At 43.7% G+C, this 17,890-nt stretch overlaps 1 protein-coding gene across 1 annotated transcript in view; it reads left to right on the top strand.

The window, feature by feature from the left end:
* The window catches only part of LOC138447652 (neurogenic locus notch homolog protein 3-like), a 536,025-nt gene that overhangs the window by 368,246 nt on the left and 149,889 nt on the right, over window positions 1-17,890 (top strand). Inside the window, exons 16-18 of the mRNA XM_069603876.1 lie at window positions 10,950-11,069; window positions 14,356-14,508; window positions 14,757-14,985. Coding sequence (XP_069459977.1) covers window positions 10,950-11,069; window positions 14,356-14,508; window positions 14,757-14,985 — 502 coding nt within the window. The remainder of the gene's footprint in view (window positions 1-10,949; window positions 11,070-14,355; window positions 14,509-14,756; window positions 14,986-17,890) is intronic.

Genomic DNA, 17,890 nt, shown 5'->3' with positions numbered 1-17,890 from the left:
TCTCAAGAGGTGGTCGGCTTGTGAGGGGATCCCCAATTAGTACACACAGTGAAAAGTCAGGGAGTGCGCTTAGACAATTAGTTACAAAAAATACTTTATTTATGGCCTGAACAGTGAGGAAAAAAGGATAGTAATATCACACAACACTAATAGATGCATGTATACAAGCATTGGAGTATAGAATCATATATACTAAAAACCCCAGCAAAGGAAGGTGAGTATTAGTATAAGCACTAAAAGTCCACAGAAATACAACACTAGGTTCAAAGGTCCATCCCTAAGATGTATGGGGGCTTGTGCCCAAAAGTTCACTAAGGTTCCATACAGCTTTGTGAAGCTGGAAAAAATGAAGGTAGTGTCTCTGGGAGTCCAATGAACAGGTCACAGTGGTAGGGGACTAGTTCTAACTAACATGTCCCCAACCTTCAGAGTGCATGCACAAGCAATGGCAAAGCCAAACTATATAAAATGTATTGACATTTATTAAAAGGGACTTGGGGGTCGGGAGGGGGTTCAGTTAAGTATTGATACAACGCTCCTCCTGTACTCCCATTCTTCGTAGTACTTGGCAGGTCTGCTGAAGAGGGTCCGATGTTGCCATTTCCACCAGACCTTGGTCCTCAGCGGTTTACAGGTTTGAGCACTTCTCAGTGACTAATGCTGGTGCAATATCTTCAGGTTGGAAAATGCAAAAGAACTCCATGCACGGCCACTCTAAGGCCGGGGCGCAGGCAAACAGTTTTGGGCGACGGCGACGCAAAAGACTTGCTACGGTCAGACTCGGTCTCCTATCTTGGGGCGCCTTGTTGCGAGGACCATGGAATTTGCAGAGGGGAGTCTTGTAGGGCAAGCTGAGGATGCCCTAAATTCCAGGCCTCAACTAGGAACAACAACATCTGCAGCACGGTAGCCCAAACACTGAGGTGGTCAGCCACTGGGTGGTGCAGGGGCACTTCCGAAGGCTCTTCTTCGTAGGATTCCGAGCCGACGTTGAGAATGTATGTTCACTCTACTCCAAGAGAGTGTTACAGGTTTGCCCTTTGGGGTACCGCGTTTACATTTTCTCTGGCTAAACTTGTGAGAACTACAATTTCCAAGTGGTAAAGAGGATTTTCATTCCCCTTTACATTTTATATAGTGAGCAGCACACCCGACCTTATGTAAAGTGCTGGAGGTATACAATATATCCCCTTTCTTACTTATCTATAACTTTTGCTTAAATAGATGGTAGCAGTGGTTTTACCATAATGACTTTTATTCAATTTTACTCGCAGGATGTTAATTCAGCCTCTGTAATGCACTGAAGGATCACCATTTTTTTATAAAATGGTGGGCTCCTTCTTTTTTGGCCATGTTTTGCTAGCTTGTAGTTTCTGATGTTCTCCCCTGCCATTCCAGGTGGGAACAACCTCAGTGGGAGTTTTGTCTTCAGCGGGAATCCTTTGTACTCCCAGCCAAAGCTCAGTGTGTCTTAAATGGCAGGAAGCGAGGGAGGAGTCCAAAACTTTGCACCCCTTGTCTTTCACCTTGCCTGAAAGGAGCCCAGTCTCAATAGGGGGCTGGATGTCCTGATTGGATAGCCAGACCATGCATTTTCTGTAAAATGCAGGGAGAGATTGCAGACGTTGTGCTGTAGTTCCTGTTAAATACTCCGAACCTGGAAGCTGCTGACAAGTCGACCACTGGAGCTGAAACCAAAGAGGAAGATGAAGAAATGATGGCGTAGCGGTATCCAGCGGCCGGAGAGCCTACTGTGTAACCAGTGTTAGGACAGTTTATCTGAAGTCCAAGTAAGGGCTTAGTAAAACCATTCATCTGAGGCAGTACAAGACTCCACTCTTAGTATACGGCTGTACCACATGAGTTCAGGGTAGCGTAGACCCAGCAGCCAGGCTGATCTTGGGAGGGAGAGCGGGCTGTAGAATCAGTACAAAGAAATTGTATTATACATATGGTCCAAAGAAACACTGACACTGTATTGTAAAAATAAAGGCTTTATTTTATATACAAGCAGACCAAGAGATTATTGGGTAAGTGATATCATAAAGCATATAATCATATTATAAAGACACAACACTATGCTTTCAATATACAGATCAAAGAACAGACCGCATTTAGAACACCTAACAGTAGTATTTCTAGGTAAGTCAGACCTTTGTATACATATTCAGTATAGGGCACACCTATTCTTGGGGAGTAAAACCATAAGTTACTTACAGATTCCTTTACAGTAATACAAGGGTAGTAGACCCCAGCAGTTGTACCGTGACGCTCAGCACACAAATCACATAATAAATCAACTGGACAATATACTTTTCACAATAGTGAGACTTATTCCAGGAACAGAAACACCTATAACGCTGATTCAGTATAAATTAATCTAGAAGATTTGGACCTTGGCGTGTAATCAATTACAGTTGATTTTCAGTTCGGACTAAGGGAAGCAATAACTTACTCCTACGTTGTTTCCTCTTTCCTCCATACTTGTGGGAAATTCCGTCCGAGACTGGACCAGAGCACTTTCTTTAAAAAGTATCAAAACATAAAATTGGTTGTCCTTTTATTTTTAAGTGGGGCTACCACACGTGACCGGTTCCGATCACATGCGGTGACCCCACTTAAAAATTAAATGACAAATGTTTTGATGCTTTTTAAAAAAGTGCAACAAGTATGGAGGAAAGGGGTCAATGGAATAGGAGTAAGGTAGTCACTACGGTGAGTAACTTTGTAAAACTTATTTTATGATAACAGTTAACTCAAGTTAATTAAAACCTATACACTTTTCAAAGGAGCTCATCAGCAGCTTAATGGCAGGGGTAAACCTAAGACTCTTTTTGTGTCAGTCTAAAACAGACCAGGGGAAGCAACCCCCAATATTACTCTTTATGAATGACTCAAGGTTATTCTAGGTAGGTAGAACTTAAGGCAGACTTATTCTGGACAGTCTAACAGCAAGTCAGGGGAAGCAAGACCCAGTTGGGGACACTCATACTTTTATCCTAAGAGGAATAATGAATTGGAACCAACAGCATTAGTTTTGGGAAGAGGCACAACCAAATCACAGGCGAGTAACCTAACCTTATATGTACTTTGTTAGAATGGAAAAACCGTTTCTAAGGAAATAAAATGTTACATATACTTATCGAATGGCAGAACATTTCTAAGGTAAGTAGTAACCTTTGTAACTTAACTTGTGAGTTAGTTACTAACCAACTTTTTTTTAAAGTAATTAACTTTAGCACACTTATTCTTTTCAAGGCAGAACATTTTCTTATCCAGTCCTTCCCTTCTATAGCATGAGATGAATCTGAGGCAGTAGAGGGACCCTAGTGGTCTAGGTGCCCGCTGTTGGCAGGGTAAGAGTTCAGTTGCAGGCAAAGTCGGGGTTCCAGAGGAAGACTGTTCAACAAGTATTTCACTTTAAAGTTAGTTAAGGGTCCAGGGACTTCAGAGAAGACACAGCCTAGGAGGATACTGCAGTGGCCCTGGGTGAACTGGATGAGTGGCCTCCGAATCACAGAAAACATCCCAAAGCTATACAGAAACGCTTAAGGTAGGTAAAATACCCCAGCCAACACAGTACCTCAGCACAGAAGTAGAGTTGCAGCAGGAAGACTCGAGTATCTACAGCCAAAAACCCAGTCGATAGATTCCTTATTCAGGAAGATGGAGGACATGACTTTTGAAGCAGGGATCATGGAAGAAGGATCCAGGCAATGAGGGACTACCTATATCGCCTATGATGGACAGAAAGTATCAGTCAAATGGACTAGAAGAGTCTGCAGGGAGCCAGGACAGCCAAAGTCAATGGGAGCACAGTCTATGGAGCTGAGGCACTTCTTGGATAACAAAGTCTTGCACAAAGTTAGTTTGTTGAAGACATATCACTGTAGGCTCACAAGCTGTTACACTTGTGAAGGGTAGAGCTGAAATCAACTCTAGCAAAGTAGCTGCCTCAACTGAGAAGAGCAAAGCTAAAGACAGAGGTACGTACCCCAAGTCAGAAGAGTACCTTTGGTTAGAAGAAGAGGATCCAGCTGGCTTCTGTCTGGTTGCAACGATGCAAATCCTGGGTTACTGGGCCTCAGTCGTAGGGACAAGAGGGAGGTCGTCTGGAGGACTCATGCAGCAGCAATTTGGAGGTTGTCTGCAGCTACGGGCTCTTTGCAGGTCAGCGAGCAGTTTGGGGTTTCAACGCTCAGTAAACGGCACCAGCGAGGATTTCGTATAGCGATTGGGCTTCTTTCACTCCTTGAGTCCTGCTCTCTGGTGAGGGTCCTCGAGCTCTAGTCGTCCTGCTTCTGAAGGGTCCTGGAGATACTCCTGGAGCTTCTGGCCGGATCACAGATGTTGTACTCGATGACTGATTTCTCGACCCCTTGCACTCTTTCTTCAGCAGCAAAGAAGTACAGCTAGTTGGGGAAGGTGGTCCAGTGGAGTTTGTCTTGGGGTTATTTGGTCCCACTAAGCCAAGGGAAGAAGTAGTCCCTTCCAGAGCTTCACAGCAGCAGGGCTTCAGCGGGCAATTCAAAGGTCCAGGAGGGTACAGCAAGCTTCGTTCATGGTTTCTTCGGGTGGTTCTTCCCAGTGGTAGACTCTCTTCAGTCCCAAAACCCTCAACTTTAAGCGGGTTTCTCCCATTCATGCACAGCCTAGCTGTCGCTCAAACAGCCATGAGGTGGTCCTGCAAAGATAGCCAGCCAGCCAATCAGGACTGGGTGCATTCAGGCATTCCTAAAGACAAAGGACAGGAGTTTCAGGAACCTCCCTCACTTCATGCCCCTCCAGACACTTTCAGTACTGAAGACCGCCAAAGGCAAAACTAACAAGGCTCAAACATGGCTTGGTGCGTAAAACCCAAGAAGGACCTCACAAACAGAAAATGTTGATAAGACAACCAGGGCCATTTTGACAAAATGGTCACCCATGGGTGCTATACTGCAGTTGAGGATTCAGCCTGCGGTAGAGAAAAGCACAATGGTAGAACAATTCAACCACTGCCACCAGCCATTTAAAGTAGTGAGGGTAACATAAAAAATGTTACATGAGTAGGTAGGATAAGGGGCTACGAAGTAACCCCTTCCCCCCAGTTCTCCACATAAGATGGTGTGTGCTGGACCTACAAAGAGAAAAGGTAAGTAAAGTCAATTTCACTTCACTTTACTATCCTTGGGAACAGTAGTTCACACAAAAAAAGGTTTTTAAATATTATGAGAAATCTAAAGGATTTCTCTGACGCTGCATTGAAGGTGCTGTGGGTCACATACAAAAAGTAGTTGCCTATGGAGTTTGTCAGACACCAAAAGCAAAGGAAACCTATCATCCAAATTAGGTCAAAACACAGAGTGAGAAAAGGGCTCATTCACTCCAGAGTTAAAATTAAAAAGTCCTAAAGTCCAGCAAAAGAGCCAGAGGTCTCTAAGGTTGAAGGGAATTGGCAAAGACATTGGAATTCTCCCTAACAAGCTCTTGCCCGGAACCTTTACCGTTGATACCTGCTGCAAAATTCCTTTGTGTCCTGTCTTCATGACAAGGAATTAATTGACTGGGTTTTTGGCTACAGATCTTCCAGTCTTCCTGCTACAAACTCTTCTTCTGTGCTCAGGTATTTTGTTGGCTGTGGTATTAACTTGCCTTACGCGTTTTATTACTGTGTAGCTTTGGGTTGTTTCTTGAGATTGGGAGTCCTCTCATTCAGTTCACCCAGGCCCAATTCTGGAATCCTCCTAGGCAGTCTTCTTTGAAGTCCCAGTACCCTAATTAACTCTAAAGTGAAATACTTACTTGTTTGAAGAGACTTGCTCCGGATCTCTGACTTTCCCTGCAACTGAACCCTATTTCACCCTGCCTACAACTGGCACCTAGACCACTAGGGTCCATCTTCTGCTTCTCAGAGAACTCCTGCAATAGACGAGGGAAGGACTGGATAAGAAAAGGATTCTGACTTGAAAAGTAGAACCAGGGTTTAACAGTTACTTGTGTGAAAGTTTGTTTGTAACTGCCCCTTTGACGGTGAGCCGTCTTGAGAACCTTGAATGTGTTTTGACATTCTGAAAAGTATTTCTAAGGTTATTTTACTCACCTGTGAATTGGTTGCGCCTCTTTCCAAAAGTAATAATGTTGGCTTCACTGTACTATTTATTTTAGGATATAAATGTAAAGGTATACCAACTGGGTCTTGCTTCCACTGACCTGCTGTTTAGCGTGTCTAGAATAAGACTGCCATAGGTTTTACATACCTTGAATAGCTGTGTGCCATCCTACAATAAGTTAGTTATTGCTTACCTTGATCTGCGTTCCACTGATCTGAAAAACTGTAATTGTGTATTACAACCCTAGGTTTTAACTGCCTAGAATAGATGTGTGCCACTCCTAAAATGTGTCCTGTAGGTGTGGCTCTTAGGCGAAGTTTGTATGCAGTACCCTTTGGGACCACTACACACAACAAGGACTACAGGTGTAAGCAAAACTAACCTTTAGTATAAGTCTGTACTACAGAGTTTTGGTAGCGTTGCCGAGCATCCAGGCATATCTCAAGATGGGCATGTGAGCTGTAATGATGATACACACAGGTCTAAAATCACAAGTATTCAAATAGACTCTTACACTCAAGGTTTCTTGATAAAACACTTATTAATTTATTTCAGTCAGTTATAAAACCTTCACTAGAAGGCAGCAATATATCTCGCGCACAAATATACTTCAGTACTTTACCCTGTACGTTTCGGAGGCATTTAAACTACTTTGAAGGAGGAGCAAAATGGCATTCAGAGTACTTTGAAGTAGGAACAAAAAGGCATAGGTTAATAAAAAGATTAGTTATTCTTAGACAGTGCAAATACTTGAGTTCACCAGAGGAGTTAATTCAATGCAATAGATTAGTCCAAAGTCAATGGGCTAAAGTCTTGTATAGGATAAAGCAGTACTGGTAGTTAAACGGAAAAGTCTTTGCCAAAGTTCTCAGAAGTAGTTTGTTAAAAAAAAAAGATTTGTATGTTGGTTCACAAGCTGACTAGGCCTGCAAGTTGCCAAAGTTTCAACCACTTTTGTAGTGAGAGGCAAGTTCTCTCAATCGGGTTTTCACAGTACCTTACAATGAAGAAAAAGATGCAGCTGAAGACTTATGTTCCTGGCAGTTCCTGCAGGTCTCGCTGTTCCTGAGCCTCAGGCGTGGGGACAAGAGGGAGGATGTCGGGGAACTCCTGCAATGCACAGGGACTGGTCAAAAAGCTGGCAACTGGCAAATCTTCAATTCTGGTAGCTGTAGTCAAGCACACAAACTGGTGTCCCTCTCTGGTTATTCGGATTCCTGCAGCACTCTGAGGAAAATACAACCAGCTCAGAGAATGGTATCCAGGTGGCTTACGGTTCGAGTTGATTGGTCCCACCAACTCAAAGGAGAAGTCGTCCTTGCAGGGCTTCTCTGTCGAGATGAATTTAGCGATTCAGCCCTGCAGCAGGGCTTCACCAGCAAACCAAGGGTCCAGGAATTGCAGCAGCTGTCCTCTTAAAGCTAGTCTTCGGTTCTTTCGTTCCAGTGGTCGACTCTGCCTTCCAAGCCAAGAGACTCGCCTTTTATTCAGTTCTCTCCCATTCATTCCAGCCCAGCTGCCACTCACCCAGCAGGCTGGCTGCCCTTGCCGGACAGTCAGCCAGCCAATCACGCCAGAGTGCATTTGGATCTCCTAGGAGAATAAGCACAGGGAGTTGCGAGCACCACCCACACTTCCTGCCCACCCCAGACACTCGGGCGCCGGAGGCGGTCTTCAGTCCTGAAGCCCGCCAAAGGCGTAGGAACAAAGGGGCCACACCTGGTTTGGCGCGCAGAGGCGAACTCTAGAAGGACCATTCCAAAAATAAATGGCGAAAAAAGACAACCGGGACCTGTTTAAACAAAGGGGGCTCAGATGCCATCTTGAAAAACATGGCTCATGCGATTTAACGCTACCAGTGTTCCCGGTCAGGAAAAATCATGGTAGTTTGTAAAACCACTGCCACCAGCCATTTTGAAAGGACGGGGTAGCATTGGACTGCTACGTGAGTTTGTAGACATAGAGGATACTAGGTAACGCCTCCAGCACTCTATTGTAAGATCGGGTGTGCTGGGTCTAGGAATTTGAAAAGACTGGTAAAGTCAATTTCACTTTACTTTCTCTGGGAAACAGTAGTTGATCCCAGAGAACTGAGGGTGCTGTGTGACACAAATGAAAAGATGATGCCTATGGAGTTGTCTAAAACTCCATAACCAAAGTAAATACAAGAATAGAACATATTCAAAATACATGAGTGGGGGGAAAAAAGGTTCACACGATCTCCAGGTAAAAAAAAGCAAATCCTCAAAATCCAGCAAAGTTGCTGGGGTTCTCTTAGATGAAGGGAATTGGCACTTTTTTTAGAATTCTCCCTAACTTTCGGTCCCCCCCACCCCCCGACTAAGGGACCGGAGGATTTAATCCACCCCTGAATGAATCTCCTTACACCAGTCAGTCATACATTCTGGAGAGAACATCAGCAGTGTTCTATGGTAAATTCAAACCCCTGTAGGCTGATTGACCATCTTAACAATTTAGGATTTTCACCCTTCATCTGCATTAGCCATCTCAAGGGTTGGTGGTCTGTCTGAATCACAAAAGTAAATCCATACAAGTATGGTCTAAACTTCTTCAGAGACCACACAATGGCAAAACACTAAAAAGCCGAAGACGAGCTGAAAGAGGACGGCTGCTGCAACTCCTGGACTGTTGGTTTGCCCAGTGAAGCCCTGCTGCAGGTCCGAATCACCAAGTTCACCTCAATGAGAAGCCCCTACAAGGACGACTTCTCCCTTTGAATTGGTGGGACCAATCAACTCGACCGTAAGCCACCTGGATGCTAATCTCGTTTTCCTCAGAACGCTTTACTCACAGCCACCGAAATAGAAGTTTGTCAATTGCCAGCATTTTGACCAGTCCCAGTGCAGGAGTCCCCTGTCGTCCTCCCTCTTGTCCCCACGACTGAGGCACAGTAACAGCGAGATCTGCAGGAACTGCCAGGAACAGAAGTCACCAGCTGCAACTTTTTCTTCATTGAAGGGTACTGTGGAAATGAGACGGAGAGTACTTGCCTCTCGCGGTGAAAGTGCTTGTAACTTTTGCAACTCGCAGGCCGAATCAGCTTGTGACCCAACATATGATTCTTCTTTTTACAAACTACTTCTGAGAACTTGTGCAGAGACTTTACCATTTACTTACCAGAACCGCTTTCTCCTATCCCAAGACTTTAGCCCATTGACTTTGGCCTAGCCTATTGAATTGAAGTGACTCTTCTGGTGAACACAAAGTATTTGCACTGCCTAAGAATAATTGTAACCTTTCATGTTCTAATAATCGTTGCCTTTTACTCCTCTTGAAAAGTATTCTGAAATAGTATTAAAGTATATTTGTGTGTGATTATATTGCCTCGTTATGTATGTTTTATAACTGCCAGATAAATAAATGAATAGGGATTTATCAAAGAAACCTTGAGTGTAAAGTTTATTTGAACACTTGTGATTGTAGACCATCATTACTGCTCACATTCCCCTCTTGAGATGAGCCTGGCTGCGCAGATCCGCTACCGAAACTGTGGTACAGACTTGCACAGGTTGGTTTTGCTTACACCTGTAGTCCTAGTTCTCTGTAGTGGTCCCAAAATGTACTGCATACAAACTTTGCCTAACGGGTATCTACTGATTTATTGAAACGGAGTGTGTATTTTTTAGGAATATTTTTGGTTACATAGATTGCTCTCTTCTGAAGAAAGTTTAATCAAACTGACTGCTAAATAAATGTTTAATCAAGAAACCTTGTGTAAGAGTTTATTTGGAGAATTGTCACTGTAGATGTCTGTTATAACACTACAGCTCACATTGACTGAGCAGCCAGGCTCATCTCAAGAGGGGTCACTCTACCAACTTGTGTAGTACATGCTTATACCAAAGGTTGTGTTAACTATTGCAAAGAGGAAAAGGCTGGTGCAGTCTCCCACAGGATACTGCATACAATTTTGCTTAACAGTATGCTACCGGTTCTTTGTACTTTACTACAGCCCACTCTCCATCCTAAAATAAGCCTGGCTGCTATGTCCATGCTACCTCATACTCTGGTGTCACAGCCCTATACTAAGAGTGGAGCTTAAGTACTGCCTCAGATCTATGGTTTTATGAAGCCCTTAGTTGGACGTCCGAAAAACTGTCCTAATGTCCCCTTGTTCAGGAGAACAAGAAAAAGGTCCATACGTCAGCAAAAAGTGCTGGAGGTCTCACTAGGAGAGGTGATTAAGCATACAACTGATAAATCTCCCTAACAGGTATGGGTCTCCTTGAATGAGCTTTTACCAATGTACATAAAATTACCATCTTGTCCACAAAACTTGAATACCGAAAAAGAGCCTGATGGTGGGAGGAAGTGCATAACAATATGACTGATAAATGAGATTGTGAGGGATGTAAGTCTGGTGCTCTAAGTGAAAAAAGCATCCCAGTGGTTATTGGGGTTTGTATCTGACTGATGGGTATTTCAAATGCCACACGGAACGACCATGCCAGGGCTCTCCCTCTTGAAGGTGTGGCAAAGGGCCACTGCTTAGTGTCTAACTTGGGCATGGTCGATGAGGTGCTTGTAGCGTTGGTCCACAATAGAATCTTTCACCATGGTTCTCAATGCACATATGATGTAATGCCTACTTCTGACAGGATTCAGCCCAAGGAAAAGCCAATGTGCATATTGTTTTACAAAGCTGATGCTTTACCCAAGTATATCTGCCTATTACATGGGATTGACTCAAGGCTTTGCTTGTCTCTGCATGGAAGTGTGTAGCTGAAGGGCATCTCCCTGCTCTTAAAACAATTGATGCAATGCATTTTGGCTCTCTACTCTAGGTTCTATTGTGTTTTGCCAAACTCCAACCTAGTTTCATTTTCTCCCATATAGGCCGCAACTGTGAGAATGTCCTGGCTCCCTGCTCCTCAAACCCATGTGAAAATGGTGGCATCTGTGACCACACACCAGACTATGAAGGCTTCTTATGCAGCTGTGCCCCGGGCTGGCAAGGTAAGGGTTCTTGACAGTGAATACCAGTCTGGACCATGTTTGAGAGGAGTGATCACTAATTGAAGCAGTGTGTGGTAAACATTGGTTTCTGAAATCGCATTTCTAGTTTAAGTTGGGCAGCAGATCATGCGCATGAAACAGCTGCTAATTGGATTTCTAGAATCTGGCCTGGTGGACAGAGCTTAGGAGGCACTCTAGTTATAGTGAACAGGGGAATTGAGAGGTTGGACAAACCCAATTTTTCCGATCTGTAATGTTGAATAGCTTCTGTAACATTTCACCACCACAAGAACTCTTCCTACATCAGTCCCCCTCTATTAAGAAGCTTTGACTTTTTGGCGCAAGGCCCAAACATCATAGGGATTTGACGTAGAAAGTTGGGGCATAATTCCTGTGAACTTGTTTCATTCTACTGCATCACTACTTTCTTTTAGTTGTCTGTTATTGTATGCATTCTTACAGACCTAAAGGTGAATGTATATATGTTTTGATAATTGAGTATTGTATGATACTACCTGCTTATTTCATTTTTTAGTGTGTATTCTTGGGTCTATAATAACAGTATTTGTGTACTTAACTGTCTAAATTGAATTGTGTGCTTCACTATATGGACTATTGAGGACCCATGACCCTGCTCGCCTTCTCCTGAGACTAAGCCTTGACCACTCTCTCCAGGTTAGAAATTAAAAGTCCTAAAGTCCAGCAAATGAGCTGGGGGTCTCTAAGGTAGAAGGGAATTGGCACATTTCTGAGAATTCTCCCCAACACAACAGTTCTGGGACTAGAGTAGACCACTGGAACCGTGAACAAAGCTTGCTGCATCCTCCTGGACCTTTGAATTGCCCTGTGAAGCCCTGCTTCTGTGCTGAAACTCCTTTATCTAATCGACAAGAGAAGCTCCGGAAGGGATGACTTCTTCCATTGGGTTAGTGGGACCAACTAACCCAGAGAAACTCCACTGGACCACTTTCCCCGACTGGCTGTAGTTCTTTGCGGGTGCAGGCACAGAGTGCTAGGGGTCGAGAAATCCGTAGTAGAGTGCAACGTTTACAAGCCGGCCAGAAGCTCTAGGAGTCTCCTAAGGACCCACCAGAAGCAGAACGACCAGATTTGAGTCCCCTCACCAGAGTGCAGGACTCAAGGAGTGAAGGAAGCCCAACCGGTGTCCAAGATCCGCAGTGGTGCCGTTTACCGAGCGCTGAAACTGCAAAGTGCTGCTGATCTGAAAAGAGCCAGTAAATGCTGCTGACTTGCTGCCGCAGGAGTCCCCAGATGTCCTCCCTCTTATCCCCACGACTGAGGCCCAGGATCTGCATCACTGCAACCAGACCGAAGCCAGCTGGGCCACTCTTCTAACCAAAGGTACTGTTCCGACTTGGGATACTTACATCAGTGTTTGTAGCTTTGCTCTTCTAAGTTGAGACTTGCAGTAGCTACTTTGCTAGAGTTGATTTCAGCTCTACGCTTCACAAGTGTAAAAGCTTGTCACCCTACAGTGATTTTTCTTCAACAAACTCTCTACCATTGTGCAAGACTTTATGTAAGAAGTGCCTCAGCTCCATAGACTATGCTTCAATTGACTTTGGCTGTCCTGGCTCCCTGCAGACCCTTCTTGTACACTTGACTTTGATATTTACTGTCCCTCTGAGGTATTAACTTGGTTTTAAACTATTATTGCTGGGAAAGGTTTTTATCTAGACTTTATTGGAAGATTTAAGTACTCACATGCTCTGAGAACCTGTTTAACCTTTTTTCTTCCCTTACCAATCTCAGAACCTACATAGTGTACTTTTCTTGTTGGAGAAGTCACTTCAGGGTGTAGGAAGTGTGTAAAAAAGCACTCTAAAGAGTATCTACTAGCTTTATGTTGATTCTGGAAAAGTATTTTAAAGTATATTTGATTGTTACATATATTGCCCTTTTTAAAGAATGCTTATTTAAAAACTGCTGTTAAATAAATCTATTTGAACTAAAACCTTGAGTTTGGCTCTACTCCAATACTTGAGTTATTGTATAGTTGGGGATTGGAATTTAAAAGCATTAGATTATCTCAAAGTGTATCTAGAGCGTTAATATCTGCTGCTGTGTGCATAACCAACCCTTTTCCTTCCAAAAGTCTATCTGATCTGGTTTTGCTAACTTAATACAGTTACTGTTTGTAAAGTAACACGAGTGCGGTAGTACCGATAGTATGGTAGATCTGTCATTAGTGTCAAACTCTGTAACAATTGTAACCACAAGCAACTACTACTGTAGTAATCGCCTCTGAAAAGTGTTAGGAATTCCTATGTGTTGGTAAGTGAAGTAGGTATTTATCTACTTTGTGTAAATGTATATTTTTTAAATATAAAATGTACTGTAAGAGTTTCTTTGGGCTATGGATTTACTGGGTTCAGTGTACTTACCTACAGCTCACATCTTCCTCCTATGAAAAGCCTGACTGCTCTAGCTATAGTTAACGGGGACCTCTGATAGTTTAGCCAAAACCCAATCGAGATAGCAATGGCGAGCAGTCAAGTCCTAGCCTTAAGAGATTGTGTGTGGAGTCAGGGCTCTTTATATGTCCACAGTGTAATACACAAGTACATTTAGATAGTTATAAAAATAGTTATTTAGGCCTTTAGAAAAAGCTGAAAAATGAAACTAGCAGGTACAATTCTCGAATACAAATGTATGAATATGTATATATTTGTTACATGGTGTTGTGTGATATAATCTTTTCATTTCTTAGTGTGTTCCAAAGGCTTAAGTTAAAATAAAGAACAATAAGAAATCCATATTAGCACTACCAACCTGTAAGTGGAGTGGTGTCCTTTTTGGGTGTGGGCTTGTGCCACAAACTAGGGTTGGTGGTGCTACAGCCCTTACAGAGGATTGTGCAAATTTACCTCATCAGTGTCTCTTGGATTTCCAACAATGGTTGCTTTTGACTTGTTAACTGGTACTTATTGTCTTGGTTAGTTGTCCACCTCCTTTACATTCCTAATCCCTTCATCCTCTTGACTTCCTCCCGGGAAAATTACTGTATTTGGTCCTGCTTTAAATGTTTTTCTGTAAATCAAAGATTGGCAGTTAAAAACGAACGAGTGAAGCTGGAGGGCAGGACAAGGAGGGAGATGTGGGTTTTGTCTTGTGCTTTCACTTTGCTTTTCGTTATGCAAAAGGTTAGTCCCATCCCAGTTGGATGGACAGCAGACCAGTATGGATTAGGGTTATCACTATGGTGAGCAACTCGGTTGTAATGTCTCTGAAACCAGCCTTTCATTTCTTTCTATAACTTGGCCAGGTCAGAAGTGCAACATGGACATAAACGAGTGTGACAAGAACCCCTGCAAGAACCGGGGCACATGTACCAACCTGCTTGGCAGCTACACGTGTGCATGCCGTCCAGGTTTCACTGGTATAGACTGTGAGACAGACATAAACGACTGTATACCTAGTAAGTATGTTGCTCGTTCAGGTTAGTAGCTGAGGTTCTCACATTCTTAACGGAAGTTTAATATTTTTACAGTAGCATTCCATTTCATAAGCAGCCCCTCTAGTGCCATTTTAATTGCAATGCTCCTGCATGCTACAGGATTTTGTACCATTATCAATGACTGCCCATTTTTCTTTTTTGTGGCCACTGCCTTTATATTCCTGTACTAATCTGAGTACTGTTTGTATTGTGCTTTTCTCAATGCACAGGTCCTTGCTTAAACGGGGGCACGTGCCAAGACAGCATTAATTCCTTTTCCTGCACCTGCATGCCTGGATTTACTGGTCAACGTTGTGCCACTGAGATAAATGAGTGCTTGAGCAACCCCTGCCGTAACGGAGGCACATGCACAGACTATGTGAACAGCTACACTTGCACCTGCCAACCTGGTTATGCTGGAATCCACTGCGAGAAGAACATTCAGGATTGTACAGCAAGGTGAGCTGCGGCCTTGAGTTCTCTGTGTACTTATTTAACTTATTTTTATGGGCAGGTGAAATCTAATTGGAAAGAATTCCCAACGTAAATTCTTTCCTACATTTTCGATCTGTAAATTGTTCCTGCCCTCTCATAGGATCCTGATGGAAAGTGTGCATTTTCACATTAGATTTTAGGAAGAACACCAAGGCTGGCGAACTGCATCAGCTAATTTGTAATATAGTTATCTTGAAAATATGCTTACTTTAAATTTGAACTTTGCCGACCATCTAATGTCCCACTCCATACGACAAGGGTGCCGAAGCTTTTATTTCGATAGGCTTCTGAACAAGTCCACTTCTCTTAATTGGTTACTTTCTGTATGAATCTTTCTCTCAACTTGTTTCACCTGCAGAGTGGACTGTAAATGTGCCATAATTCCTCTTTTACATTCGTGACTATTAGGGAGAATTTTCAGAAATGTGCTAATTCCTCTCTACCTTGGAGACCCACAGATCTTTTGCTGGACTCTAGGACTTTAATTACTTTACCTGGAGATAGTGATACCCCTTCCTCCCCCCCCCCCCCCCACGCGCTCATGTATTTTTAATGTTATTTGAACTCTTTCTTTTGGTTGTGGAGTCTGACAAACTCCATAGGCATCATCTTTTACATTGTGTCACAGCACCTTCATTTCCCAAGGTTTAAATACCTTCTCTTGGATAAACTACTGTTTCCAAGAGAAGTGAAATTGATTTTACTTGCATTGTAAACGTTCTAGACCCAGCACACACTATCTTACAATAGGGTGCTGGAGGGGTTACTTAATTTCCCATTTGTCTAGCTTCTCGTGTAACATTTTTATGTTGCCCTTTCCTCTATGAATGACTGGTGGCAGTGGCATAATTTGAACTACCGTGGTGTGCATCAACTGAGGGCTGCGTTCGCAGCTTCAGTAAAGCACCCAAGGGTGCCATTTTCGTCAAATTGGCCCAGTCTTCTTTTTTTGTAATTTCTTTGTGGAAGGGTCCTTCTTGAGATTTACTCTGCGCCAAACCAGGTTTGGTCCCTAGTGTGCATTTTTGCTTTGAGGGGATTCACGAGTGAAGACTGCCTCTGGCTCCAGGGTGTCTGGCGTGGGCAGGAAGCGAGGGAGGTGCCTGAAACTCCCTGTGTTCTGTCTCCTAGGAGACAGAATGCACTCTTAAGTGATTGGCCGGCTGTCTGTCCGGCAAGGACAGCTACCCTGCTGGATGACTGACAGCTACGCTGGAATGAATGGGAGAAACCTATATAAAAGAGCCTTTTTGGCATGGTAGGCAGTCGACCACTGGACGAAGGAATCCAAAGAAGAACTTGAAGAAGATGCCTGCTGCAACTCCTGGGCCATCGGTTTGCCCGGTGAAGCCCTGCTGCTGTGCTGAAACTCCAATTTTGTTTCAACTAGAGAAGCCCTGCAAAGGACGACTTTGCCCCTTGAGTTGGTGGGACCAATCAACTCCAACGTAAGGCACCTGGACATCCTCTCGGAGCTGGTTGAAATTCCACTGCAGTTGCTGCTGTAACCGAATAGCCAGGGAGAGGAACACCAGATTTTGTGTTGCTTTTAAGTTGACCAAGAGCTACAGGAAGATCCTCCAGACTCCCAGGAAGTAGGACTGACCGAGCCTGAGCCACCTCAAGAGTACTGGACCCCAGATGCAAGGAAAGCCCATCTTGACAGCCAAGAGCCTGCAGTGTTGCTATTTGCTTGGACGCGAGGAGCTGAAACCGCAAAGTGCCACTGAATAGAAGTTGGTCCTTTTCTGTCGCCGACCGTTCCGTTGCAGTGCAGGAGTCCCCGCAGACGTCCTCCCTCTTGTCCCACGACTGAGGCCCAGGAACACGGGATCTGCAGAGCTGCACAGGAACAGAAGCCAGCCAAAGCCCTTTTCTCCCAACCAAAAGGTAGTGTACGGTCTAAGAACTTACCTCTTGTTGTAACCTTACTTGTTCTCTGCTGAGACTGGTCTTGGTTGCTCTGTAAAGTTGCTAACAGCTTCTTAACTTCACAAGCCTAATCAGCTTGTGGCCCTGCTTTGATTTCTTCTTTTCTGCAAAGACTACTAAAACATTGTGCAAGACTTTTACTTACCTGCAAGAAGTGATTCAGCTCACCTAGACTTTTGCTGAATTGACTTTGGCCAAGCCTGCCTCCCTGAATTACTTTTCTTCCCTCTGATATTGTGTTTGGCCTTCCCTCCAGGAAGGGGTTAACTAACTTTGCATTGGGGGTTACCAAAAGTACTTACCTGCTTCAGAATATGTGTGATCATTTGTTTTGTTCTAATAACCTTTTTCTTTGACAAACTCTTAAGTTTGATTCTAAATGCGAATAGTGGTATTTTAATGTCCAGTGTCCTAGTTACTAAAAAGTCACCCGAGGGTGTAGGAAGTGTCTTTGTGCCATCCCAAAAGGGTACTTACTGATTTAGAAATATTAAGAATGTGTATTTTGGAACGTATGTGTGTGTGCTACTATTATACTGCCCCTTCTGAAGAAGGCTTACTCTAACCGGCTGTTAACTAAATTCATAATTGTTTAATCAAGAAACCTTGTGTGTACGTTTATTTTAATACTTGTCACTGTGAATGTGTAGCCCCCCCCTGCTCACATTGACCCCTCTTGAGATGAGCCTGACTGCTCAACACACTACCAACCTGTGTAGTACAGACTTATACCATAGGTTGGGTTCCTATTGCCAGGAGGTCAGGGTTATTGTAGTGCACCCAAACGGTACTGCATACAATCTTGCCTAACGGGGGTTTTCTGTGATTGGGAGTCCTCATCCAGTTCACCCAGACCCACTGCTGGACTCCTCCTAGGGTGTCTTCTCTGAAGTCCCTGGACCCCAAGTAACTTTAAAGTGGACTACTTACTTGTTGA

Source organism: Ambystoma mexicanum, chromosome 3q (genome assembly GCF_040938575.1).
Source record: "Ambystoma mexicanum isolate Mex_15411 chromosome 3q, UKY_AmexF1_1, whole genome shotgun sequence".
In the NCBI taxonomy this organism is placed as follows: domain Eukaryota; kingdom Metazoa; phylum Chordata; class Amphibia; order Caudata; family Ambystomatidae; genus Ambystoma; species Ambystoma mexicanum.
This window is presented reverse-complemented; position numbering and strand designations above follow the sequence as displayed.